This window comes from Larus michahellis, chromosome 7 (assembly GCF_964199755.1).
Source record: "Larus michahellis chromosome 7, bLarMic1.1, whole genome shotgun sequence".
Lineage (NCBI taxonomy): Eukaryota > Metazoa > Chordata > Aves > Charadriiformes > Laridae > Larus > Larus michahellis.
Genome location: NC_133902.1, coordinates 23,892,664 through 23,919,516, shown reverse-complemented (window position 1 = coordinate 23,919,516; position 26,853 = coordinate 23,892,664). Strand labels below are relative to the sequence as shown.

General features: G+C 37.9%; 1 protein-coding gene across 2 annotated transcripts in view; it reads right to left on the bottom strand.

Moving 5' to 3' along the window:
• The window catches only part of PMS1 (PMS1 homolog 1, mismatch repair system component), a 48,774-nt gene that overhangs the window by 16,477 nt on the left and 5,444 nt on the right, over positions 1–26,853 (bottom strand). For both annotated transcript variants that reach the window (XM_074595533.1, XM_074595532.1), the window contains exons 3-9: positions 23,975–24,157; positions 21,777–21,879; positions 19,953–20,116; positions 9,636–9,752; positions 5,808–5,930; positions 3,610–3,753; positions 1,545–2,440 (exon numbers count right to left, since the gene is read on the bottom strand). In XM_074595533.1, the coding sequence (XP_074451634.1) occupies positions 1,545–2,440; positions 3,610–3,753; positions 5,808–5,930; positions 9,636–9,752; positions 19,953–20,116; positions 21,777–21,879; positions 23,975–24,157 (1,730 nt within the window). The remainder of the gene's footprint in view (positions 1–1,544; positions 2,441–3,609; positions 3,754–5,807; positions 5,931–9,635; positions 9,753–19,952; positions 20,117–21,776; positions 21,880–23,974; positions 24,158–26,853) is intronic.

Below are 26,853 nucleotides of genomic sequence, written 5' to 3'. Positions count from 1 at the left end.
TTAAAATTTTCTGAAACAGCTGGCAGAACCTTTTGTTTCATTTCATTAAAAGCATGAATATAATTGGAGTAGATTTCTACTATTACATTAATATTTCTGCTAATGCAGAGATGGACAAACCACCTTCTCACACGTATGATTTTGTGTTCATGGCATGTTGCTTACTTAGTGAACTTTAAGTTTGTTGAGAAGTTAGACAAAAAGTTAGGGAAGTTAAAGGTTTCATTTAACTCTGAGACAGCTGGTATTCAGAACAATGCAGATGTTTTCAAACAAAGTCAAGAAGTCAAGGAAAAAACAGTAATTCAACAGGTACAGCTTCTCTTTCTTACCATTTTCTTAATCGAATCTCTCATTAGAGTTAAAATTACACTGTTTTGGCTAGTGTAATTTCCTTTTCAGTGCTCTTTCTTAATGCCCTCTCCTTGCTTCCACAACACGAAGAAAACACATTTTCACACCACTTGCAATGAGTTTGTTCTTCAGAACCAAAATTTCATTTCCCAAACTTTCTGCTACAAATCACAATACACATTCAAATCATTACACATAAAACAACTGAAGAACTACTTCTGTTTTCCTTGTTTGTGTGATGCCCTACAGTGTTTCAGATTTTATAAAATTACAAACAAAACGTGGAAGGTTTGGTGTTTTGGTATTTTTATAAACTGTCTTAGAATGTCTCACAATCTGTTATTCTAATTTATCTTTTACCATAATATAAGTTCCACCTAAAGGACAACATATACCTAGTATTTTAACTAATTCTCCCCTGCCCCAGATTTGGCTAAAGTATTTCCCTTACTTGCAGATAGATTTCAAAAACTCAGTGACAATTTGTTTTAGAAGAATATGGAATTTAGCTGTTCAGATTGTAATCTAAAAAAAGATTTGGTATTGATTGAAACAGGTTAAAATTCAAACTGTACTATATTCTCTGAACCAGCACTGGAATAGCTGTTTAAGGGAAAAAGAAATTCCTAGCATGATTTCATTGGGTTTTATAAATACAATTCTGAGGTAGCCAGGGTTGGAATACATACGAAATCTAGAGGAAAGGAGTTTACCAAATGTTCAAGTACTAAAGATCCTGAAAAGAATTCTCACTTAGTAGCAATAAAAAAGAACTGTTGGTTGGAAAAAGCTCTGTAGGAACTATACGGTGTCTCGTCCGTGACCATGCTGGTTTTCATTCACAGTGTATCAGGAGTGACAATATACAGGCAGCCCTTAGAAAACAGAAGCTTGTATAATTAAAACAGTACATTTTCTTGCCTGTTAGCTCTAAATAACAACTCAGCGAAACTGTCCCTACCTAACTGCTGCATGGCACAGTGGCAAAATGAGTAACTGAGGTCAGCAGTGCAAGTATGCACACAGCAAAGGACGACAACTCACAATATCAATGCTGATCTTGAAAAGCCAAAAATAATTTTCGTTCTATTTTTACATAAATAACTGGGAAGTTATAATTCTTTTCATTCACTAAAGGTTGACTTACTAGTAACTACCAGATTTAGAAGCAAGACAGTCTGAAAACTTACTTCTTTTTTTCCTCTTCATTCAAATTCTTCCACTGCTCTTCAATTTTCAGAAGGATGTCCTCCATGCTGGTCTTTGGATTATCAGTTATCAATTTTGGACGACATTCTTGAGTGAAAAATCCAATTGCAGACTTTGGTTTCCTTATTATTCTACTACTAATTAAGTCATAAGCTGTCACATGTCCAAATTTATCATTTATCACATTTCTTTTCTTTATGCTTTGATTTGAGATTTGTGGATCATTGCTTTGTTCACCACTATGTTCATTTTGCTTATTACTTGTTCCTCCAACTTCAGGAATCAAAATCTTAACAGGTTCCAGGTTGTCTCCTAGATGGTTTTTAAATCCACTTCCCATACTCCAATTATCAGCAGAGATTTCAGGTAAGTCTTTAGGGACTAAAGCTTCCTCATTTTTTTCTGTTTCGTCAATATTATCAGAACTCAAAATATGCTCATCGGCTTTTTTCGACTGGGGGTCCACGGGAACACTGTTGCTTTGAATATCGGTCATATTCTGTCCATTCTGTTCCTCCTCACACAATAAACTTAAGGAATTGTCTGGGAAGGCATCACTCTTAGAAACCTCTTTTTTGTCCCGGCAACTATGTACATTATCACCACAAAACGTCTGATGATTTAAGCAGATCTCTGTGTTTTTTCCTGCTTGACAGTTTTGCACATCACTGCTGAATGAAAGGAATGAAGTATGAGCGTGTACATCATCGTTTCCAGATGGTCCCGTTTCATTAACAACCACATCTGTTTGTTCTGTTCTATAAACAAACATGTCTTCTGAGGTAACATCTGTTTTATTACTTTCACCAGGGACTGTAGCAGGTAGTGGCCCATACAGTGATTTCAACACGTTTTCAACAGCAAGTAAGACAGATTCCTAGGAAAAGAAAAAAAAAAAACACCAAAAAACAAACAAAACACCAAAACCAGAAAAGCCACACACAAAAGCACACCTCAAAATGTAACTGACATATTGAGAATATAGAGCAATAAGCAAAGTGATCTTATACAGAATAATTTTCAGACAAATTTAGACAGATTATTGCATTTCAGTTGTTCAGACATGCTCAAAGAGACTCTAAACTGGACGCTTTTAGTCTCAAATATTGTGTGATAGGTATTCTGTTTCACTGGTTTACTCTGATATCACAAAACCAACTAACTGCTTTCTTTATAACAGGGTACTGACTGCTTAAACCAGTATCAGGTAAAGCTATTCCCACCTAATATGGAGTTAGAAGCATACAGTCAAGACAGATGCACCAATAACATCCCATTTCATGTAAATGTGTTTCTGGAGGTGTTTTTATGGTGCATGCTTCCAAGACAGCTTTGCACCAAATGACGGAAATCAAAATGAATAAGAGGATTAATGTACTTGTGTGACTACCTACACTCACTTTGAGTAACCACCTTACCTATGTAGCCTTCTTAATTTCTGTGGCACTATTTTTCATATGAAATGCTAATAAGTGAAAGTGAGTTTATGGAAATTTATCACTGCACACCCTCTAAAACACAGGTATATATGGTCTAAATTTCAGGTCTTGATAGTATGAACAGGATATCCTACAACTTAAGTGATATCAACGATAATCTATACACATAATGGCAAAATATTGCTTTGAATGGAATTCAGCCCCCCCCCCCTTATGTACATGGTGTTTAAAAAGTGATTACTTAGTGTATTTATGAAGTTAAGAATGAGATTTATATAGGGTCACACATCATAATTCTATTTAGCTTCTCTCACTATAATGCCATCTGAAAACAGTGATACACACATATATCTGACAGCATAAAAATAATCTTTGAAATCAACTAGTAAATGAATTTTGAATAATCCTCCACTTAGCCTACTTAAGACGTTTCAAACAAAACAGTCCTGTGATAAAGGCAAGCTATCATGTAACTAAAAAAGAAATAAAAAAAGAAAAAATCAGTGGCACTGTTTACCTTCAACCATTTCAGTAGTCCCAGAAGCCCTTATTATGCTTACATAAGTAAAAGGTTGACAACTCAAAACCAGATTAAAACCCTAGTTACCTTATAATGCAGTAAAACTTGAGTTTTGTCAGGTGTTAAATTCACATCCACAGCAGAGGCAGGTACAGTAATATTCAAAAAGAAAACTGGATATAAACGAGTACAGTCCTTGTGCGTCACCAGACTGTAGTACTGTCGAATTAACTACAGATTGATTTAATAAAGAGATGTCAGTAAAGGCAATAAAATAGACACAAAGGCAAAGAAACAAAAATTGACATTATAAAAGCGTAACTGGTTTGTTGGTTTGGGTTTTTTTTTTTTTTGAAGGAATGCTAAAAAGGTCCTTGTGGGTATACATGTATGCCAGAATAATCACCAAAAAAAGGGCATGTACTGGTGGTCTCCGTGTCTTCACAGCTAAATTAAAAAAACAACAACAAAACAACCAAAAAAGGAACCAATCCCAAGATGCTAATGGTAGCTACTTTGATGTTCTGAAAGAATGTATCAATCGCACTTGGAAGAAAAGGTACAATATGACCAAGTTGGACTGCAACTCCCACAATTACTTCCTCAATCAACACAAATACTACTATTTGTTTGTTATTTAAAGAAAATCTTGTAGCATGCAAATACACTGCTGTCACTTTCAGCCAAACTAAAGTCTGTTTGAGAAAGTAGCACTTGCACCACCGACCTACACCCTTCCCAGAACAGGATTAATTTGTTCCTTGTATTAACCCAACTATAAATTTACATCTCTTCTCAAACTCTGCTCTCCCTTACTATTTTCTCTATAATGCTCCCAAAAACTCCTCTAAAAGATGACAGAATTATTCAGTTGTTTCAGAATTTTGGTCTCATTAACCAGAAGAATCAAATAAAGATCCTTGCATTTCCCTCTAGTACCAGGGATCCTTCAACAGACACACCTACTGGAGAAAATAACACATTAACGAGACAAAAAAACCCCTGAAAGCATAAAAAAATAAAGAGTCACTGCGGATTAAATTTTAATTTAATTAATTTTTAATTCATAAATAATGTTTAAATAACTTCAAGCTTATTTAAATATTTTCAGGTTATTCTAACCTTAATATTCCCATAGTCTGTCCTCAGCGGGCACTGAACTGTAGCAATAAGAGGTCTACCAGCACTTCTTCCCCATACGTTGTGTGGAGACAAAAGTCATCTATAGCTTGTTTTGCATACCCACCAAAATGTATTCTTATAGATGTATTGTTAATCTCACCTGGCCAAAAAAAACCCTAACAAAAAACTGGCAGGAAAAAAAAAAAAAAAAAGGCAGTGGAAGACTATCGCTTGCACCACTTCAAGAACAGCCCCGAATGAAGGACAAAGTATTTTTACTTTACGTGATAGTACTGTGAATCCCACCTTGAATCTAGGCCTCCGTGCTCTGGTTAAAAAGCTGTCTCTGACATGGAATTCAAGTTGAGCTTTGAAGTCCCGGAAGAACCCGGCACATCTAATACTACGTGGAGATGGATTAGCTTCATTTGTCACTTAACGTACCAACACAAGTTCAGGGTTTACATCTACAAAACTCTGCTTGCCAACTGAAAACTACTTCATTGTTTCCACTTTAAAACCTACACGTACGCTGTGGCATGAATGTGATTTTCTTTTCTGGGGAGGGCAAGGACTAGGAGAGCAAGGCTGCTCCAAGGGAGGCGCTGCAAGGTTCAGTAGTGTGAGAAACCCAAGAGTATCAAATTCTGCCTACACAATGCCTAGCTGTAGCCAATGCTGCTGCACTATCACTTTCATTTTTATCCAATGCATACACAAATTTAAAGGGAAAGTACAACTATTTGCTTGATAAGCCCACATCAAGAAGCGGACAAAAATCAAACCTTCATTTTCTGAAGAATTCTCTTACAAGAAACCACATAAAGTTTCCTCACGGAAAACTGCACAGGTGTATTTCTGCAGGCTAATACAAAGAAAGAATCCACTATTCTATGGGAGAGACCAGAGTATCTGAAATGACATTTTTTTTAAACAACCATAACCTCCGGCTCTGTGGTTGTAAATGACTGCAGCAAATGCAATAGAACTGAGGCACCAGGAGCATCAGACTTGTGGAGGGCGTTTCTGTTGTAAATGCTCGTATCTTCACCTGTAATACTCCAGTTATTTTATGTGGGGAAGAGGCTGTAGGTTGCATAGGTGTATCTATCCTCAAATAAGTCATGTTTCTATTTCTTGCATAAAAAGCTAGACGATGTTACCTTCAGTATTTCCTTCTGATGAACTGGACGATTATTTATAAAAACGAAACTCCTTTCTGAACTTGAAAGACTTGTCAAAGAAGCGTCTGACTCAGCTTTTGGGAGAAATCCAGAAAGATTTATCTGCAATGATAAAAGAAATACAGTACAAAAGTCTTAAAAGAGAACCCTAAAAAGTTTTTTTTAAGAGGTGAGATATTGAAACAAAATTGTACAAGAGTCCAAGTCATTCAAATGCAGCACACACTGCTTCTTGAAAGTTATGATTTTAAAAAATAAAAGTACTAAAAATAAAAAAAAAAAGAAAAAAAAAAAGAGATTGAGAAGGATGGGTTTGTATCTATTTTCCTCAATCAATTTATTGAGAATTTCCCTTTTGGACTGCCAGTTGCACCTGGTTGTTGCCTGCAGCTGAGGGCTACAGAGAACACCACCAGCCAGCTTTAGGTTTGCTGACTGTATGGTTGCCAACTTAACCCCTACAAGCCAAAGGCATGCACTGCTGCCCAACCTGGTGAAGGCAGCAGTGAATTTCCCCTACGTGAACAGCCCGAATCACACAATCCCTCCTTTCTACATGCAGGGCACCTTAAATAGCCTGTCATGGGGCATTTATTCAGGGCACTAAATTTACCTACGCCACCTGTATCCAAATCATCTGACTCTCAAGAGCGCTGAGCACCCACGATTCACAGAACCTGTGGGCACACACCACTGCCAAGGAGCCTTAGACTTGAGTACCTAACATTAACTCCAAGTTTTAAGATTTTTCTGTTGTCTGAGTTTTTAGCTTATTTTTTTTTAGGTCAAAATGAGGCCGATGACTTGTGCTGCCCGTCCCGTCACCTCCCCCGCTCTTCCCCAACACGCAACTTTGACACTGTTGGATTGGTTTCAATTCAATCTGGTGAAGAAGCATAAATCCCAACGATATTATATTTCCACAATTTCTGTCATAACTGACAGCTGTTTGGAGAGGAGAGCCTAAAGATAATGACCTTACTGAGGAAAAGACAATTGTAACTTTTCAAAAGACAGGATCTATCAGCATATAAGCACCGACCAGCCCCCATACTGCCTCACGCATCACCCCACTGCCACTTGCCCAAACTAACAGGTGAAGGAACACCAGGGCATCATCAGGATGGAGGTTTTGGAGATATGGAAAAGTCTGGAGAATGTTCGGGTAGCAGGGTGGATCACAGAACACAGAAATCAGACCTCATTAGCTTTGCTTTTGGCAGAACCACTTGTATTTACTAAAATCCAAATTATCATGCATTTGAAACGGAATTTAAAATCCCTGGGATTTGGCCTATCCTTCCCATTCATCTACGTCACACCAGCTATCTGCTCATGTGCTCCCTTATTCCCTCTTGACCTTGTAATAAGCATTCTGTGCTAAAGCTGGAGTGTTCTGGTCAGCAACGTCGCACATAACCAAACACCACTGGTCAAGTTAAAGAGGTGTCAAATATCTGTTGGATGATTATCAGAAAACAACATGCAGCACTTCTAGATTTTATTTTGCAGCTTTAGCACATCCTCCCTGAATGTTCCTCCTCTAAGCTTCAAGCTCCTTTTCTAATTCCCAAATATTTGTACAAGTCTTTCACTTCAAACAACATTTTTATATACAGACAGCATTAAAGCAAAACTGAAAGTCTCTAAATAACTCATTTAAGGAGTTGCCAGATTTAGAAATGGCTGACTGCTGTTACTATTTAAAGCCATGTAGAATATCAGTATGCTCATTAAAAGTTAGCACCAATTTCTAAAACTAGTCTTAATTATTAGAATTTTCATGTACAAAAGTATACGAAGTTTAATGACAAAGCTACAGAGACTGGAAAATATTAAAGATGTTTTGTTTCTAAACTAGATCAACTGTTTTCAAAGTTAATACTTTAATTAAAAAACCCCTTATAGACCTATTAAAACATATCTGTGTTGAGTGGACAGTAGAACGTATTTCTTAAGTACTTATCTTTTTCCCAGGGCATGTGTATCCATGCCACTTAACCACAAAAAGAAGAGACTAGGAAAATTTCCTGTGTGAAAGTTTTCGGTCTTTTACAAGACTGGGGATGTGAAAAGCAGAGATGCTGTTTTGTACATCTAAACAGTTGTGTCAATTCTTTATTTTCTCAGTTGAGTTTGCATGCTTTGGAGACAGCTTGAAATTTGTTCTCGTTTCATTCAGACCTCATAATAGAGATGTTTTGAAGAAAAGTCTTTAAAACCCCTGGATCACTTGTTACAGAAGCTTTACCTCTGCAGTTAGTAAAGTACAGCTTACAGAAAGTTGTTTATAGCAACATTAATTTTGTCTTCAGAATAGACTTTGCAGCAAAGGAGTATGAAGCCACACATGTACGAAAGGAAAGGAATTAAAGAGCTGCCCTCTGGTCTGTGTACTGAATGAGGCAGGCACCTAATGGGAAGGAAAAAAGAAGCATATGCTTTGTCAATAAATACCTATCCCAATACCTGCACACAAGGGAGAAAGAAAGGGATACACAGGCAACCTTAATTCTGTCATTTCATAGTGTTTGTGTGCTTAATTTATCAATGTCCATGGTTTCTGAACGTAGATTTGTGTGTGAGCAATATGCATGGATCACTTATACACCTATAAATGATGCACGTGGTATTTTACACACTATTTAGAGACAGAGAGAGACAGGGAATGTTCCCCAACTTCTATTCAAGGAATATGGATGCCTCATGATATAGCAGAGAGGTAATGTGAGACCCTGAGTGCCTCCTTCAAGCTAGTCCCTTCTAAATACCCCCATGTCTTCCCTTCGGAGCCCGCTGCACTTGCGCTGCCGGGCACATCCAGGCTCATTCAGGTAGGAACAACTCTGGATGTTCTGTTAAGACATAAGAAACTAAAAGTTTGTAAACTACAAGAAACAACTTTGCTTCTTTCCCCTCATTCCCCTGCATATGTGTACTATAAGCATTCTGACAAAGTCAAGATTTAAGTCTGAATAATGCTGCTAAACTCTAATACATGTATATATTCAGACTTTTAATAAAGGCTGAAAAATGCTACTAAATACAACTTACCATGACGAATGCAGCACGGTTAGTTGTGTTTAATAGCCACTGTGACTTTACAGATGGCAATTCACGTCACCTATGTGACTGGTCAAGATTTATTACAAGATACAGGAAAATGCAACTTTGAAGGATCAGCATAAGCAAGACTCCCTTTTATAAGAACGTCTCCAACAAAAATGAAGGCAGAGTAAAAAGTTTTTTGAAAATATTTGACAATTTCAACAGGTCCAAAGAAAGCCAAATGGACTAAGTTTTTTTGAATACTAACTAGTATTTCCTTGAAATATATGTTTAGTGGAAATTTTGCATAACTTGCCTTCTAAGCATGTGTTCCTTTTTCTGCTCAGGTGCCCCTCGCTGAAATTGAGGGGATGTTCTTTAGAGTATAAGGCTAAGAGGCCACAAGGATGAGAATGATATAAATGCTTAGATATTAATCAGAGCACAACCTGCCTGTGGGCCAGGAATCCCAACTTAGACAGCTCTGAGCAATCAGCAATTCTGCATTTGTCATCACAACTGTTTTTACTGCCATTTGATCAGTGCCACATGAGTCCTGACTAGATGATTCTTGGAGTGGATTTTCAATCACCAAACCAATTAATTTTACAGAGAGGACAGTAATAGAATCAAATGCATTAATCAGATGTCAACCTGAAGATAATATTCTCTTTTTCAAAGTCTCCTTTTTGAATATCGATTTAGCTCTCTTGATTGACAGGCTTTAAGTGGATTTGGGAGAAGGAAGTTAAAACTCACCTCAGGATCTTCACAGCAGTGTTGAAAAGGTACCATACTGCCCATAACGGCTGTTCCCAGAACTGACATACAGGCCATTTTGTGATCCGACACCCTGGTCTTCTGCCAAATAACTGCCTGAAACAAATGGCACAGAGTCAAATTTTTGACATTATATTTATATTTGTTGAACTCAAGTCATGTCTATGAACATGCATATGCAACTGCACACATACTGTATATGTAACATTCTGTACTTTGACCCTCTTACATTCACAACTTTCAGTGTTAACACTCACGATATGGTACTTTTTGGCGTGTCTTCTCATATTGTATTACTTATTTAGACTCATAGCAATCAGAAAATTAAGCAAAGCTTTTATTTATGGATGTTACACAGCTAATAAGGACTTCTGCACCTGAAATAATTGTTAAAAACAAATCAATGAAAATACTACTTCTCCTCTTACATATATAGCGGTAGGCTTTGTATTTTTTATGGAGCATATAAAGTGAGGGTTTACGACATGTTTCTGGCACAGTGGTCAATGTGTGAAGGTGGGCACTGCAATGCTTATGGTGCTTATACTCAAGAGACTGGCCGTTTTGGTAGAAATCAGGCTATTAGATGTCCATTCATAGCTCTCATCTGGATACTCCAGGTCTATGACAAGCCTGCTATTTAGAAAGGAAAGCAGCTTCTAAGAAAGTATTTATAAGGAAAGCAGTTGTTTGTCTAAGGAAAACTTTGTAATAGTTAGAAGGATAAAATGATATCTGCTCTATTAGCTACATATCTTGCAATACTATTGTCAAGATTTAATAAATACAGTAAGGTGGTATGAAATGCAACTTGCATCAGAAGATACCTGTCAAGTACACTTACATATACAGAAAGCATTAGCTACTGGGCAAGGTGAAATTTTGTCACTCACTAATGAGAAGCCCTATACTAAACAGCCACAAATTTAACTTTGAACCTGCTGTCTTTTATTGCTGTGTATCAACAACAAAAAAAATTTTTCTTAGTTGGCTTTCTGCTCCTAGGCAACCAAGACCTGCTAGATTCAGATCCGCTTTATATCTATTTCTATCACTGTTAGCTGACTGAGTGTATTTCAACGTGCAACATTCAAACACAGAAGAAAAAAGGTGCAGCAAGTTGCACTTTAAATCTTACGTTACGGTGCTGTTTAGAATTGATATTTTAAATAGGTGCTAGGTGTCCAATGAATTAAAAAGGAGTTCACAGTATTCTGGTACAGGATGTTATGTGAAAGCATGGTAAGTGAGCAAAGAACACACATGCACCCATCTCAAGAAATGCAATACATAGCCTTAAAATTCCACCTGTCCAGTGGGATATTTGCTGGCCTTGAGGGGTAAATTCCATGGAAGAACACGGTGCTCCTGTAAAATGATATTCCCTTCCTAGAGGACAGGTGGAATTGTAAAGCTTTGAGACTGTTGAGCCTAGAACTATTCCCCAAATCTTTAATTTTGCATTTCCATGTACACTCTGCAGCATTTGTGAAGTGGGATTTTCAGTCCTGCCTGAATCTAACTCACCTCCTGCACATCAGCCTGACAGCCCTTTGCACATGCGGGATTACAGCGCAGTCACTCTACAGTGAGCACAAACCCCTTAAAACATAAAGGACAATTGACATCACGGAGAGCAGGGAATACAAAAAGGGGAGAAGGAGAAATGAGCAAGCAGAGCCATGGGCCGGGTGTCCACAGCTCTGGCAGGGAGAGTTCCCACCATGCTTCGGCAGCAGCGAAGGACAGCCCGGGGCTGCCTCTCTCCTCTACACCTGCTGTAAATCTCCTCAAAGACATTTTGGAGTGATGAAAGAATTTGTCCTCTTCTTTAGAGCTCCTCTTATAAAACATATCCTGTACTGCTTCTATTTTAAAATTGATTACTTAAAATGGAAACACAAAGTGCCAAGCAATTTTTTCTGTAGTGGATATATTTTAAATAAATGCATGTGACCAAACCGAGAAAGACACTTGTTACATGACTAATACAAACGTCATGCTGTTTATTTTAGGTTATACTAGTGTGATGCCACAGGTACAGATATAAATCTTAGCTGCTGATTAATGCAAGGTTATTACACTGCTTGACCTACTGAATGGCTGATACTCAGAACTGTGAAAAGATTGCTTCGGTAAGGTGGTTTTAAGAAAGCTGTGGAACACAAGAACTTATTAAATGCAAACTTGCTAAAAGCAGATACTGTTAATAAGTTCATGGGGTATTTTTTTAACTAGTCATATATTTATTGGATATTAATACCCAGAACTACAGATAAAGTTTTACAAACTAGTTACCACTGTAGGTAAAAATACCCCCTATAATTAAAAAAGCCTATATACTAAAGAGACCAGGCAACTCCTAAATTTCTATACTATATAAACACAGAATAGACTGTGTGCTCATTTTTAGCCCTGACTGCACATTATAAAGCAACAACATAGGAATAGCTGGTCATTTAAAGAAAATTATTTTTCTAGACTCTCCAGGTATATCAAGAGGCATTAAAAAATCCAGTAAGAAACAATGCCTGTTCCATTTCATTTATTTTAGAAAGTGCCTGTTTCCATGAGGTTCCTGCCGTACCCTGTTTTTTTAACCTTGATTATACCCTTTACTTTAGCTAAAAATACACACCCACACACATCCCCCATATTTTTTTTTCTAGGTCATATAAAGCGGGTGTCCAGGATGAGCCAAGGAAGAATCTGACTCTAGTCAGTATGATGACACTGCAGAAACAGCCTACTCAAAGATATATAATTACATATGGCCCATCTTAGGTTTTGCTAGAGCTAGTCAAATATATCCCACCCCCCTCCTTGTTTCATTGAAGGGGATTACAGGATCTAGATCTTACAAAATGTCATAACGCATATAAAATCTGTTGCACATATACAGAAGTACGTGTGCATGTATGTGTCTCTGTACGTATTTCTCCACCCCCACCCAGCCCTAGGACATACGCACATGCATAGTTTTGTGGAGGATGACAACATACATGCACACATGGAGCAGGCATCTCTGTTATTTCAGGATGCGTTATTTCAGGATGCACAAACGTAGCCCAGAAGGATTCCTTGAAAAATGTGAAAAGAGTGGAGGAAAGAGTATACAACCTCTTCCCACTGGGTTCCCTTGTATATGGCACCAAGGAGAATAAGATCTGCTCGCTATTTGTCTCCTCTAAGACACCAAGGAAGGACAAGGAAAAAATGCACCCACTTCTTGTCCCTAACTATCCTTTGTATTTTAGAACTTCTACCAGCAGCCACAATGATTTGCAATCACAGACAAAAGAAAAATGTTAATTAGAGCTGGGGACTGGATCTGTTGCTGACTATGGCTACTTCAGTGCAACTATGATGCTACAAGTTAAACAGATTCATCCTGTTTATCTTATCACGACATAATGGCAGTAACTTAATGAAGTGGACTTTTACGACCCAGAAACCATCTATTTTCTTTATTTGTCTTGCGATAATCGTTGTGTTATTTATCCTGCAATAAAGTTTGAGGGTGTAAAAGTCTAGTAGAGCAAACGCTGTACACGAACTGTAGGTTGGTAATGTAACATGAGTTAGCTTTGTAAAAAGAGAATTGTATTTCAGTCTCTCTAATTTTGTTTTACAATGCTTCAAAAATCCTGTGACCCTGGAATCCGAGATCTCACTGCAGATAGTTAACTCTTTGGGCCAGTATGTTCCTTAGCTTTCCTGACTTCAAAATAAATAGTTTATTAGGCTCCAACATAACTGAAAACATCGCTACCTACTTGTTAAGAGAGTATAAAAACAGGAACAAAGTCAGGCAGCAATATCCAAAAGTTTGAATTTAGCCTAAAGGAAACAAAAAAGACATCACCTTGTACCATGTGTATGATCTCTTTCGCTTACGATGCACAGACACCTAGCTGCAAGGGCTGGCACATTCTCTGCAGTGGAAGAAAGCCTATCAGCTAAGATCAAGAACAGCCTTAACCATTTTCTGTAAAATCCCAGCCTTGAAAAGTGTTGATGTTGTTTATCAGCTCCATGCCAGAACTGCTGTCTCGTTTTAAAACCAATGGTAAGTTACCTTACTAAAAGAGAGCTCTTGCATAATCTTCCCTTGAAAACAGAAGTCATAGTAGTTTTTCAATTTAGCTTAAAGAAAAATAACGCAACTCTCTACATAATCATAATTATTCTCCCCAGCTATTTTATACTTGCCCCTGAGGAATCAGTTATCTCATCCATTTCATAAAACATGGCGGGTCAACTACCAGTGGAGGTATGCAATAGAGAAACTTACGGCACCATTTTTCCCCTCATCAGATGCAGCCGACATTACCTGTCTATCCCACGGGCATCGGACATTACACCTATCAAGGGGATTTGTTGAAAGACAGTAATGTTCCACAGCACTGTTCATCCTACAAATTCCGACATATTTCCTGCTGAGACTTCCCTTCTGTGATATGAGAGCACCCTCTTAATGAAAAGGTTTTCTTCACCAGCACAGAGTGGAGAAATGCTTGGATTTGGGAGCTGGAAAGTAAGTTAGGAGGGGAGCTAACAGATACTACAAAGAGCCAAGGACCTTCATCTGGCAACACATGTTTTCAGAGCCTTTCAAGAATCACAAAGACTATCAAGAGTTGTAAGTTTTTTGGCTGCTTTAACCACACACGTTCAGCTGTGGGTGTTTAGAGAAACTCCACTTCCATAGCAAAAGGAAAAAAAATAATAAAACCTCTCACACAGTTAAACTACTGTCAAAAAACACAGTTTCTAAGCCTAAACTGTCATTCAGAAGATGTACATCATCACAGTGAATTCCATTTAAATAAAGGGAGGTTTAAAAGCCTTTTGCGAAAAGAGTGGTTAACAAAAATAACATACCTAACTGTGATGAAGTGCATTGGTAAGGAAGAGGGAAAACTCCCATGCGGCTTTAGAAACATCCTTTTTCTGCTAACCTTTTTTAAGTGTACAAAGTAAGCGTGAAAGCCTAGCAAGAGCTAAAGGCACATCTCAGATGCTGCAAGACACACTGCATATGTGAAACAGTAATTGTTTTGAGATTTCAGATATATACTGTGCTGTCATTTGAAAAAAGTGATGGATGAGAAACTGGAAACCTCAAGGAATTAGTAATAGGATATAAAGCATTTCACCTCTAGGTCACCAGTTCAAATTCAACCAGGTTGGTAGTGACCAAAAGTAGTTACCATCTGGCAGCTGTTCTCTGGCTGATGTAAATTGAGTTGAGGGTCTCAACGCATTTCCTAGTGGACAGGTGTCCTCAGCACAAAACCCACCATAATTAACTCTCTGTTTGGCTTTCTCAGCAAAGCCACTGAACAACGAATGGAAGTAAAGGCTGAGCTATATTCCAGGTCAGCATGAAAGCATGCTGGGTGCAGCGCACTGCAGATTCTTAATCATATTTCCTCTTTATATTTTAAGACACACAGATTAGGGAGGGACTTAATATATCATCATTACATTAAAGGGAGTAGCCTTTTCAACTCAAGAAAGCGCTTACACGCTGCAGTTTCTGCTCAACGCAGATTTCTTTTCAACATGCTGCTACAGTAGAGTTTGGAAGCACAACGGATGAATGCAAAGCACAATCCCATTATTAAAAATGGTAAATCTACCCCAACACACTTACTTTGCCTCAAAGCCCCCACGCTTATTACAGAGGACTCAGAAACAGAAAACAAACTGGTTTTGGACTATTGGATACAGACTGTAGGTTGAGATTATCCAACTTTGGAAATGAGACTTATTGTAAAGAAAAAAAAAAAAAAAAAAAGAAGATGGCATCCCTTAGGTCAACACCAACCGCAACGGGCATCTGGGGAAGAATACTATCCACGGTTATAATAGCTTTAAAACGGTCCTCTTGCATCCAGAAGTTCTGACCTGTGTCTCTCTCAAGAAACAAACAGGACATAGTTCTACGCAGAACTGTGTGTGCCCAAGGCTTCAAAATATTATACATGAAAAAAACTCCGGGAAAAAAAAAATAATTCCCTTACACAGATTTTTCCTTAACAGGAACTGGGAAATTTATTGAGTCTACTTATGGCCCACCTGTGCTTTGCACAAGACACGGACCAGTTGTTTATGGTGTGACCTGCTGATAGGCACCATCTAAACCACCTGTTGCCATAATTTGTTCAGCCCTATTATATCTGAAATTGTTAAAACAGGTATAGTTATTGGGTGTCCTCTCTCATTTCGGCGTTTGTGGAATAAAGGCAACTAGAACAGAATTAAAGTATTCCATATCATCATCCTTTCAACACACAAAGGCATTACTTGAACATCAGTGGCTTGTAAGACTGAGTCGGGGGCTACCAGTGTTAAACAGTGAAGAGTGTAAACCGTTGTTGAAGGGAAGAGCTCTCACCTCGGGTAAAATACAGCCAGAGCTCATAGGTGGCTAGAAGATGGCATTTCAGGCTGAAGAGTATGACGTGGTTTAAGCAGTAGCTGACTCTGGAATGTTCTTAGCATGCCTTCAGATAATGTTAACTTTAAATAAACTTGCTGAATACTCATGTAAATTATTTCCATTTGGCTGTCTCATTATTCAATATGCTTTCAAGGAACACGGTGATGAAAGAAGAAAAATACCTCTTTCTAACATAACCATACTGGCAAGAGGATCAACATTATCAGTATTCAAAGAATGTCTTGGCAGGATAAACCTTCATAAAAAGAAGGAGCACTAGCTAATCCAAGTCGTCAAAATAGCCATAGTACTTCAAGGGTTGATCTGTAAAGTGATTCATTATTTATTGCTAATGCAAACAAAACATTCTGAGCAGAAAGAGCAATTGAGTGTTTCCTATCTTGGAAATCCACTGACTGAGAGTACACGATAAATGAACCCTAGGATGACTGATAAAAGGATATCTATTTTCTTATTAAAAAACAACCCAAAGGCAGGAAAAGCATTGTGGTTCTTCACAGAAAAGAAATCAGACACCTAATGGTAATATTTTCATCTGAACTAACACAGATATGAGATGTGGCACAGCAGCAAGAAAAATTTCTGGAAATTTCATTCAGAAGCACAAGACATACACCATTAAAAAAAAAATGGTGGAAATAAAATATGCAATGTATTGTGCATCCTAAAAACATATACACACTCAACAGCTCAATAAGATGCCTGACGTTCCAAAATAAGTTTCTGCTAGAACCAATTAGGCACCCATTCTCAGATGCTTAACCTCAGACACTTCTATCAAAGTTGCAGCCTCATTATAGTCTTCCTCGATAGAGCCAGGGCTATGCTTTCTTCCGTTCTCCTTTCATTTCTCATAAAACCCAGGATTTTAAAGAATGTACTTTTTTTAAAAAAAATGTACTGGTTGTGTCACTTATTTTCAATATTTTTTTGAAATACACTGTATTGCACTACCCTTTCTACTCTTTTGACCCACCTTTCTTCATCTCCTTCTGTAATACCTCATCTCTGCTACCTTCTTGCTCTTTTAAGCCTCGGAACCCGATCTTACTCCTGACGTGTATCTTCTTCCATTGCAACAGAAAGTATTGGCTCAGCCTCAAGAATTTGAGATTCTAGGAACTCCTCTGAATAATTGCATATACCATTTTTTTAAACCAATATATAACCTATGAGATCCATGAAAAATAAAGCTATTCTAAGAAGTTGATTTTTTTCTCCTAGTACATTTCAAACAGAAACACAACAGCCTCCACAAAAAAAAATCACACACAACCCTATTATTCTAGCACAGACATACAGTAGTATCATTACAGTAAAAACACCTTCTGATCCAAATTAATAATTTTAATTACAATAATATTTAGCATCTGAAGGAAAAAGAACTAATGAATATTCATGTTTTGTGATATTACAGTAAAACAGAGGCACATAGACCTGTTGAATGTTGTAACACAGTGGAATTTCAGAATTTAAAATTTCTTAAAAGGTATGATGCAACAGGTAATTTTTATTTGACCAGGAATGACAACAGCAGTATAAAAACAGGAATCTGCATTCAAAGTTTTTTTAGCATTTTCAGACTATTATAAAGGATTTACACATGCACAGAGACAGACTACACTTAACTGTACAAGTTCTTTAGCCTTTGATTCTCCCAGCTCAGCATTAGCTACTGAGTGACCTCTTGTGTTGAAACATGTCTAAGCAGTTCGTTTCCTTTTTAGCTTTTTCGCTAAATAAATTAAATGAACATAAGGCTGGCAGGTCAAAGAGACCATCTCTGTCATTACACTGAATATATATATATTACCTGCAGATAGCACTTGTACTGATTTATTTGATCTACTGAAATTGTGTATTGAGGAATTTACCTCTGAAGCTAATACGATAGGTAGTCAAAAACCACTGTGCAATGGCTACTATCATGCCGCTCCCCACACCATTTTGGCAGTAAGTATTGTGAAAAAGACATGTGATCAACTTCTTGCACATTACTGCCATTGTATTAAAATAAGCATACAAAAAAAATTAAAGACAAGATATGTAATAATCTAATCAAAGGGGATAAAATCAAAATACCATAAAAAATTAGTTTGCAACTTGTCAGCAGCAATCTCACCGCCTCTCCCCTTCTCCTTATTCCTCTTTTCCCCCAAATCATTTCTGTCTTACTCAGGAGTCACATTCCCATGCCTCTCTGCCAGCACCCAGAAACATCAACAGAAGTTTCCAAACAGACTAGAAAGGCTTAACACAGACTCTGTAAGCAATCGTGCAATAGATGTCTAGTTCAGAAAGGTCAACTGAGCAACCATCTTCCACAATAAGATGTTTCCCAACACAATATATCAAACTTAAGATCTGTAATAGAAGATAACATGCTGCAGTTGCCACAGAGGGGGGAAAAAAGGTCCACAGAAGGTACTGGAAATGAACTGTACAAAGTCCTTGCAGGAGCCACCCGTCACAACCACAGAAAAATTATACCACATCCATCAGAGAGGGCAAAACCAAACCACCAATAAAAGACTAAATTAGTTTTATTAACCAATATTTAAGACCAATACTGTGAAAGCACTGTTAGATAGTCAGGGAGCTTAACACAAATGAAGAAGTGCACAACCCTGAGATCTCCGTTTTCAAACTTTCTGTAGTCCCAATGAAAAAAGCGAAAGTAGCTATGGTTATTCAGCTTTGGAATACTTATTCTAGACACAAGGCAGGCCTTTATCTTCTACAAGATCTATACTTTGATATTTAGAAATAGATACATAAATATAATCAGAGCATGTTATACAACTCCAGAAAAGGATGGGCAATCTGTTGTCTTTTCAATACAGTACAGCGTCATTCGTCATTTCCCCTGACAGGGGACTGAAGTGTTAATGTTTGGTTGATAGAGTAACTGATGAAAATTGCTTAATGAACAGACCAAATAGCAAGATCAACAAACAAAAGTATTTTCTAACAGAAAAAGAATTGCTGAGGGATCTGGCCGCAAGATGGCACTCTCTACTTTGTGGCAACTTGGAAATTCTTTAGCATAGCTTTCCTCTGAGGTGCCAAAACCAGGAGTACAGCCAATAAAGTTAGCTATGTTAAACCGGGGTCAGGTAATGGAGAACTGCTCAGTGTGTAATTTCTGTAGCTGTGTGTGCAATTTCCGTAGCTGTGTTGTAAAATTACTGTTCGGTATGCTCTGAAGTCAAAGCAGCCTCTGAATCTCTTCCTCCACACCTAAACAAAGAACAACTAGCTCAACTAAAGCCTGTTGTTATAACATGTTACTCTTACTTACACCAGTGTAGGAAATTGTTTTGAATTTTTTAGCCTTTTTAAATAAAACCATCATTATGTATTGACCTCTTATGACTCAGCATACAGGAAGCTACCTGTATGTGCTATAGTGTCTATCCAGATGGTCTAACAAAATGAGTTTTGAGAGTTTTTTCAGTTGTCTTCAGATCAGGCCTTGTAGCCCAGTAAGGTCTCACTGCTTTATTCTGCAGAACACCACCGACAACTTTACTAATCACTAGCATGTAAATTCACTAGCAAGTAAAGTTAATTTTTATGCTTCATATATCTAACCAGGCATCTGTTCGAGCATATGAAAAGGCAGATCCTAAGTTTTAGAAGCTTAGGATCAAAATCTGTAACCATTATAAATATACATTTATGAAGGCAAGAAAGAAGTCCAAAAGAAACCTATGATGAAAGAAAATTCCTAGGAATGAAAGATTTTATGTAACTATTAGATGAACTGCATAAATTAATCAGAAACCAATCCTTAAGATAGCTGATAGAGTAAAACTCATTATTACCTTATTATGCGTTAAGGTTATCCTCAGGTCTGGTTTTATGATACCATATGCTACCAGTAGATCTTGGACTTTTTTCAGTTCTTCCTTACATTTTCTAGTTGTTGAGTAAAACTGCTTTCTTACAGGAAGATTCTTAAACAGCTTCAGGACTGTTACTGTAGTACCTTCGAGCAGGTGACAAAAAACAAGTAGAAATTATACTGAAAGCATACCACTGACTGGATATTGAAGAAAATTCAATTTTACTTGAAGACACCTGTCTGTAAGTTGCTGCATACAAAATAAACCCTAGGAACACTAAATTAGATTATATTAACATGAGAAGAAATATACCAAATTGGCAGTGATCCTCCCCAAAATGTACCTATAAACCTCAAGAGCTGTGATTCTCCTCCTTTACTTAGAGTTATGATAGCAGCATTAAGCTTTCTTTCTGTTCGCACTGACAATAGTGAGAATTAACAATAAAGCAAGCTGGAGACTCTTTCAGTGCATATTAAGTTATTTTCTATTACTAAAATGATTAACAGACTAGAATCTAACCAGACATATCTGGGGGAAAAGGAACACTGAGCTCCATTAAGGCTCTTCACAAGCGTTTGCTTTAGGGTAGTACCTGAAGAGCCAGATACCCCTGTTCAAGGCACAGCACACAGTAAGAGGAGGAATATTCATCTGCCAACTCATTCATATAAATTCCTAGCCTGTAAGGATACTGCAAAGTATTAAATGTGTGTCACAGAATTCAGTCAATCACTCAACAATTTTGACAAAAGACAAGGCAACACAACCCACAGGCTTTCTGGCTGTGGAAAATACTACAGTCTAGATCTTTTTAAAAGAAGTCCCTGGTTAAAATTAGAGTTCTCGGCTTCAGCTCTTTCTTCAGTATTTGCCCTCTGACTGGCCCTCGGCAGTGTCTGGCTTAATGGCTCCCCGCGGCCAGTCAGTGCCAAGGAGGAAGGGAGCCGGGTTGGCAGTCAGCTCCCTGTTGGTGTACAAGCACTGCAGCCAGCTGGGGGACAAATTGTGGCCACAATATTGACAAGCAGCTGCTGCGACTCAGCTGGGAAAAGTTGAGCTTTACGGAAAATCTGCACCTGTTTCGTCAGGAGCACATCCTCCTCACAAGAAAGGAGCACACCACTTCTCTCCTGGGAACACACACTGGCTGGAGTGTGAATGTGAAGACACAGCGTGGTCTTAATGGTCCTCACCAAGCAGCGCATGAAGTAGGGCAGATACTGCCCCAAACCTACACCATGACTGAGCTACCAAGGCCCCCCTCTGAGGCGAGGGCAACCTTTACTCTTTCACACAAACACACAGAAGGATTACTAGGGACACACCCTTCCTGCAAGTTGGAAAGAACTGTGATTTTGCCTGGTCCTATAGCCACGCTGCTTCCAGCAACACCTTCCTACAGCAGCAGGGCAACTCTTCCTCCTTTAAGCAACGATTTTGCTACTTACAGAAATGTTGTTTTGGTCCCGAACAAATCTTTCATATACTAATACAGCAAGTCTGCCTGGACCCGGGGCATTGAATTTTTATAGCTTTTATTTCTGCTGTCAGCTTGAAGAAGTGAGTCAGAGAAGGAGAAACTACTTTATAATTACTATCCAAAGCAACTTCCAAGACGTATTATTTCCTACAATAACAACACATTCTCAGTTGACAGACATAAAGCAAGAAATGTTTATAGCTCCAAAGACTGCATACTCAGCCTTCAAGTACAGAACAGGTATTTCAACACCAAATAAAGTCTCAGAGAAACATAAAATACTTCTGTCACAGCACAATGCCAGAACAACAATATCCTACCTTGCCCAAGATGGGAAGGCTTTTTAGAAGTTACATGCCCATTGCTATCCAAAGCATACTGAGTGCTGAAATCATCGGCAGCTGTCTTTGTTGTGATCAAAACCTGAAAAGAGCAATTTAGAAAAAAAGTATGTTAATTAAGGATCCACAAAGTTCAGAATGAGCTTAAAGCTTTGCTACCACTCTTACCATTGCATTTAGTCACTACAGTTACATTTAATTAGTTTATAGAATTTTTCTTCCACAGGTGTTTCTTACAGTCACAGAAACATTCTGCATTATTTCTCATTTTTCCATCCATTTAACTAAAAGCCACACATTTTTATCACACTAATACACAAAGCATAGCAATCCCTACTACCTACAGCACACACTCCTATACCTTCTATTCTAACACAGATTAAATAAACAACTACATCAATTGATAATTTTGCATTTTCATCCTCCGTGAGAGAAGGCATACTATGCCAACTTCTTAAACTCATGTGAGATTCCACAAACATAACTACTGTCAAACAAACAGTATATTATCTTTCCACGCCCAAACATATCTAGCAATGAGTAGTAGCATGTTTTGTAAGCTATTAACACAGATCAGCTTTAGCAAGACCAGACATAAACCAGAAGTTAAAAAAAACTACAGTTCCCTGAGTTCAGGTAGCAATGTTTTGAACAATAGAACCACTGCACTTTAACCACCTGAAAGACATAAAGGTTATCACACATACAGAGCTTCGGGATATTTTGCTTTATTTTAGTGTCTCATATGAGTCATTAAGAGTTCAGCCGTCCCTCTGGAGAGAAAAAACAGTGATTGATGAACTGGAAATGTACAGACCTACTTAAGGGCCAATAGTAAAGTACCTCTTAACTGAAACTTCAGGGGGCAGTTTGGGTAGGCAGAATGCAATTAATGCCAGGAGAGTTTAATTAACGTAATTACCAATCCAAGGATTAAAGTAATACCTATTAAAGTACTTAACACATTCAGGCCACCTCCCATCTCTTATGAAACGTACCACAGACCTGATTAAAAGCTCAGAACAGATGGCATCCTGCTCTGACAATTCATTAGAAGGAACCAATGATTGAGGTCTATCATCATCTGTCAAAACACCAAGACTTTTGAAAGCATCTTTGGAAATCTCCATCCAAATACACAAACCACTCCTGCTTAGTGCAACGTGAATATAGCCCAAGGTAGCAAGGAGTCAAGCTCTAACATCTCTCCTGACCTCCAAAGTTGATGGTTCCAATCAGACACAGGTATCAGTGTCTTCTTACAGGATCTAATCCTTGTCTGACTTTGAAAGAAGAATCCAAAACTTGACCTTGGCGCAGCATGAATACAGGAAGGCAGAGCACAATGGAACTGGCAGATGCTGTGCCCTTAGCAGCCTGAACGCTTTTCAGATGGTTTTGAATCAACTTACTTTCAGTCAACAAGTTAAATCCTAAATATAAGTACACTGTCAGTCTTCTTAACATAAACATGTGGATCAGACTCAGATAGGCCAGGAAACAGGTTCCTGTTTACTCATACGGACAATGAAGTTTGTGCAACTGCAATCATATACATGTCAAGGAGCAATACAGTGCCCAACAAGGCCCCATGACTGCCGATCACCTAGATAACATCAAGGCAGAAATTGTTACTGGAACGGTAGCTATGTGGGCTATCAGTTCCCTGAAATGATTTCTCCTGGTCACCTTCTTCTGTTCCTCATTTTGATTTACCCTAATTGAAGTAGCAAACTCAGCCGTACTCTTTGACATTATATTTGATGGTAACACTAAAGAGGATAAGCCAGTGTTCTAAGGAATCATGTACCTATACATGTATGTATAAGGAATCATTTATCTATACCCTGATACAAAAGAAAAGGAAACAACAAACAATCTGTCTCTGACCTGTTCTGATGGAGGAAAATAAATAGAGCACTGCTGTGACCACTATGACAGAAAGGCAGAACTGACACTAATGAGAAATCCATATTGCTTCCTAACCAGGTGACGTACCTTCTGGGGAGGGGGGGAAAGGCAGTATATACAAGCAAAACTGTTCAGAAAACACAACCCTGGCAGCCTGCTGGAACAATTTAAAGCCTTTGCACTGATATTTTAATAAAACTTTCACAAACACACACACAAAAATAACACAACACAAAAGACTAGACACATTTACAGCAACTGCTCACCTCTGATATGCAGCAAATTGATCCCAAAGCCTCCCCACGGAAACCGTATGTTGTCAACCTTTCAAGGTCCTCAGAAGAGCTTATTTTTGAGGTGTAGTGTTTAATTGCCATAACTGGCACATCAGCAACCTTGATTCCACTGCCATTGTCTCTTACTTCTATTTTGTTAAACCCATAATTCTCCTAAAAAAGAAGAAAACATAAAGGAGCACTAAAACAGCTGAAGGAATTGAGATTGAAGCAGCTAAGGTTACAGCTGCTAGCTGTCTAGATATAAGTGAGAGTTTTGCTTATTTGGAGAAACTGCAACCATTAAATGCATGGGTTTTTTAAAAAAAAAAAAAAAAAGAACAGAAAAGGACAGGACAGAACGGAACTGAAAAGAAAAATACAACATGTTAGGATAGTAGTGAAGGTTTCTCTAATTAAACTATGTAATTCATACCCCGTGGTTTGGAAATAGCACATAAATATAAATACATTAAATTGAAACAGGAATTAAGTATTTATTTTTTTTAAACTATGATGAAACTTGAAAAACCCAAGCTTAGAAAAAGATCCATATCTGGAAAGCTAAAGACTTTTCACCTCTCTTATCTGTTTGTTGTCAATTTTTTCAAATCACCACAAATGCAGCCCTGCGTCCATTGAAATCAGTGAGCACTCACTGAGAATTGTTTTCAGTTTCACTCTCTTTGTGATTTCAATTGTGCAGAGGTTTTCAAGTCTCTGTATTGTCTCTCAATATGCAGAAACCGCAATTCTAATGGGGGCAGGGCATGAATGGGGAGAAGAGAGAAATAAGAAAGCTTGTAAAGAGGTGCAATGCTTTACAGAAAGAAGTAAAGGTTCTTAAAGGCTCTTTTAAAAACAGCTTTCTAGGAAGCAAAGTTCAATCTTTGTGATTTACCTTCACATATATGCAATACATATTTTACTGAATTCTGATTTAAATATGTCATTTCAATAAACACCAGCATAAATAGAGTAAAACTCTGAAAACCCAGATAATTAGGACAGCTAAATAAAATATGGGATTCAGGTTCTGTAACATTTCAAACAGGTGCAGCAAACAAATGCTTCCATCTACAGCTACGTTATAATCTGCACATGTAAATCGCACCCAAAAAGAATCCCAATCCATGAGGAAAAAGTAATTAAAGCTGCAGGATCACTAACTAAACTTCTTTTACAGAAGCACGCCTGACTCTTGGAAAAGATTATGATGTAACATACAGAAAAACGTGCTGTACTGTGTAATACATCCAGGAGACCTCAAAAGTGGTTTTGCTTAGAAAGGATTTCTTGAATGAGTGGTTACTACCACCGATGCTGCACAGACCACATGATGGTTGCTTACAGAAAGCCAACTGATTAAACAGAACTAACTTTGTTGTCCCATCTGGGCATATACTGAAGACAGTTATGAAAAAATACAGTGTACTCCCAGGGTTATTTCTCAAAGTAAAAAAATAATGTAATTAAAACCATAAGGAAGGTATCTAAAGAAATTATCTGTATTCACACACAATCTGCATTAGGAAACATCAAAAGCCTCTGAGAGCGGCATAGAACCATACATATTTAATTAATTGATACACAATAGAAATGGGAGCACATTTCACTTTCCCTATTAATGAATGGTGCTAAAGCTATTTTCAGGAGAAAAACAATGCTTTTGCTAATATTTGAGACAACTTCCTACTGGGAGGCAAAACAGAACCTAAGCAATACCCCTCAACTGAACATAAAAACACATGCAGAGGTATAAACAGGAAACATTTCTACCCCGCTGCTGTATTCACTAATGAAGGGTTTGAGCATTTTACAATTAACCCCTGTTTTCTGTTCTAATTTTTGCTTCCAGACCACTTAACTGCGTAGGAAAAGTGAGATTTATCTTCTTCAACTTGAATTAAAATGTTACATGAATGATTCTCTATTTCCTTTCTAATATTAATCATTTTTACCTGCACACATTTTACTTAAAATATTACAGTGCTCAAACATTGTATTCTGTAACAGCTTCCACCACGCTACATAACCTAAATACTACTGCGGTCATGATCTCATGAGATGTTTAAGTTGCTCTGCCAGATCACTCATGCCAAACCGTATGGTTCAACTCTCTCCTCTTTTACTCACAACTCCACGGTCCCGTCTTCGTTTCAGCTACAGCTCTGTTACTCATGAGAACTCTAAGGTCAATTCAGCTTATTAAATCAGCACAAGTAATCTACCCTTCTTGCTGCGTTACTTTTCTTTTGCATTAGCAAGATAAATGGATCATGAGAGGCAGAAGTGTCTAGCAATGCCACGCAGATGGATGTAGGACTTTGCTTTTTCAGGTGATAAGATGGATGAGGTGTACACTGCAACGTCACCCCGAGATAAACTTCCTCTGAGAAAGTTCTAAAGATTAAAGCACCCCCTTCACGCATTGGGAAAAAAGGTGCAGAAATGAGTGTCTGCCTTTTATAACAGCCATTTTGTATAACAGTAGCAAACCCGTAGCTAAGATTTGTCCTTCCCGAATCCCAACTCGGCTCCAACTACCAACACAGGCTGTCGCACATCTTGTCTATTAATTAAAATATGCAAGTCTCAGTCAGCCTGTGAAGATTATTCTCCTAAATTCCTGTTGTTAGAGGTCAGTAGGGAAACTGACAGACTGATGCCCATAGAGTCTCTTTATCCATACACAAGCAGTTACATTGCTGCATCAATGGTTTTTAGCATACTTTAACCTGAAGCCAGGAGATCACGTCAAGAACAAAACCATCATTCTACATATGCTTAATACACAGCCATGCTACAGAGGCAGTTGATCCCGCTGCCAATAATAAGGCAAGCTCCGCCATGTCCAAATTTCTAAAAGC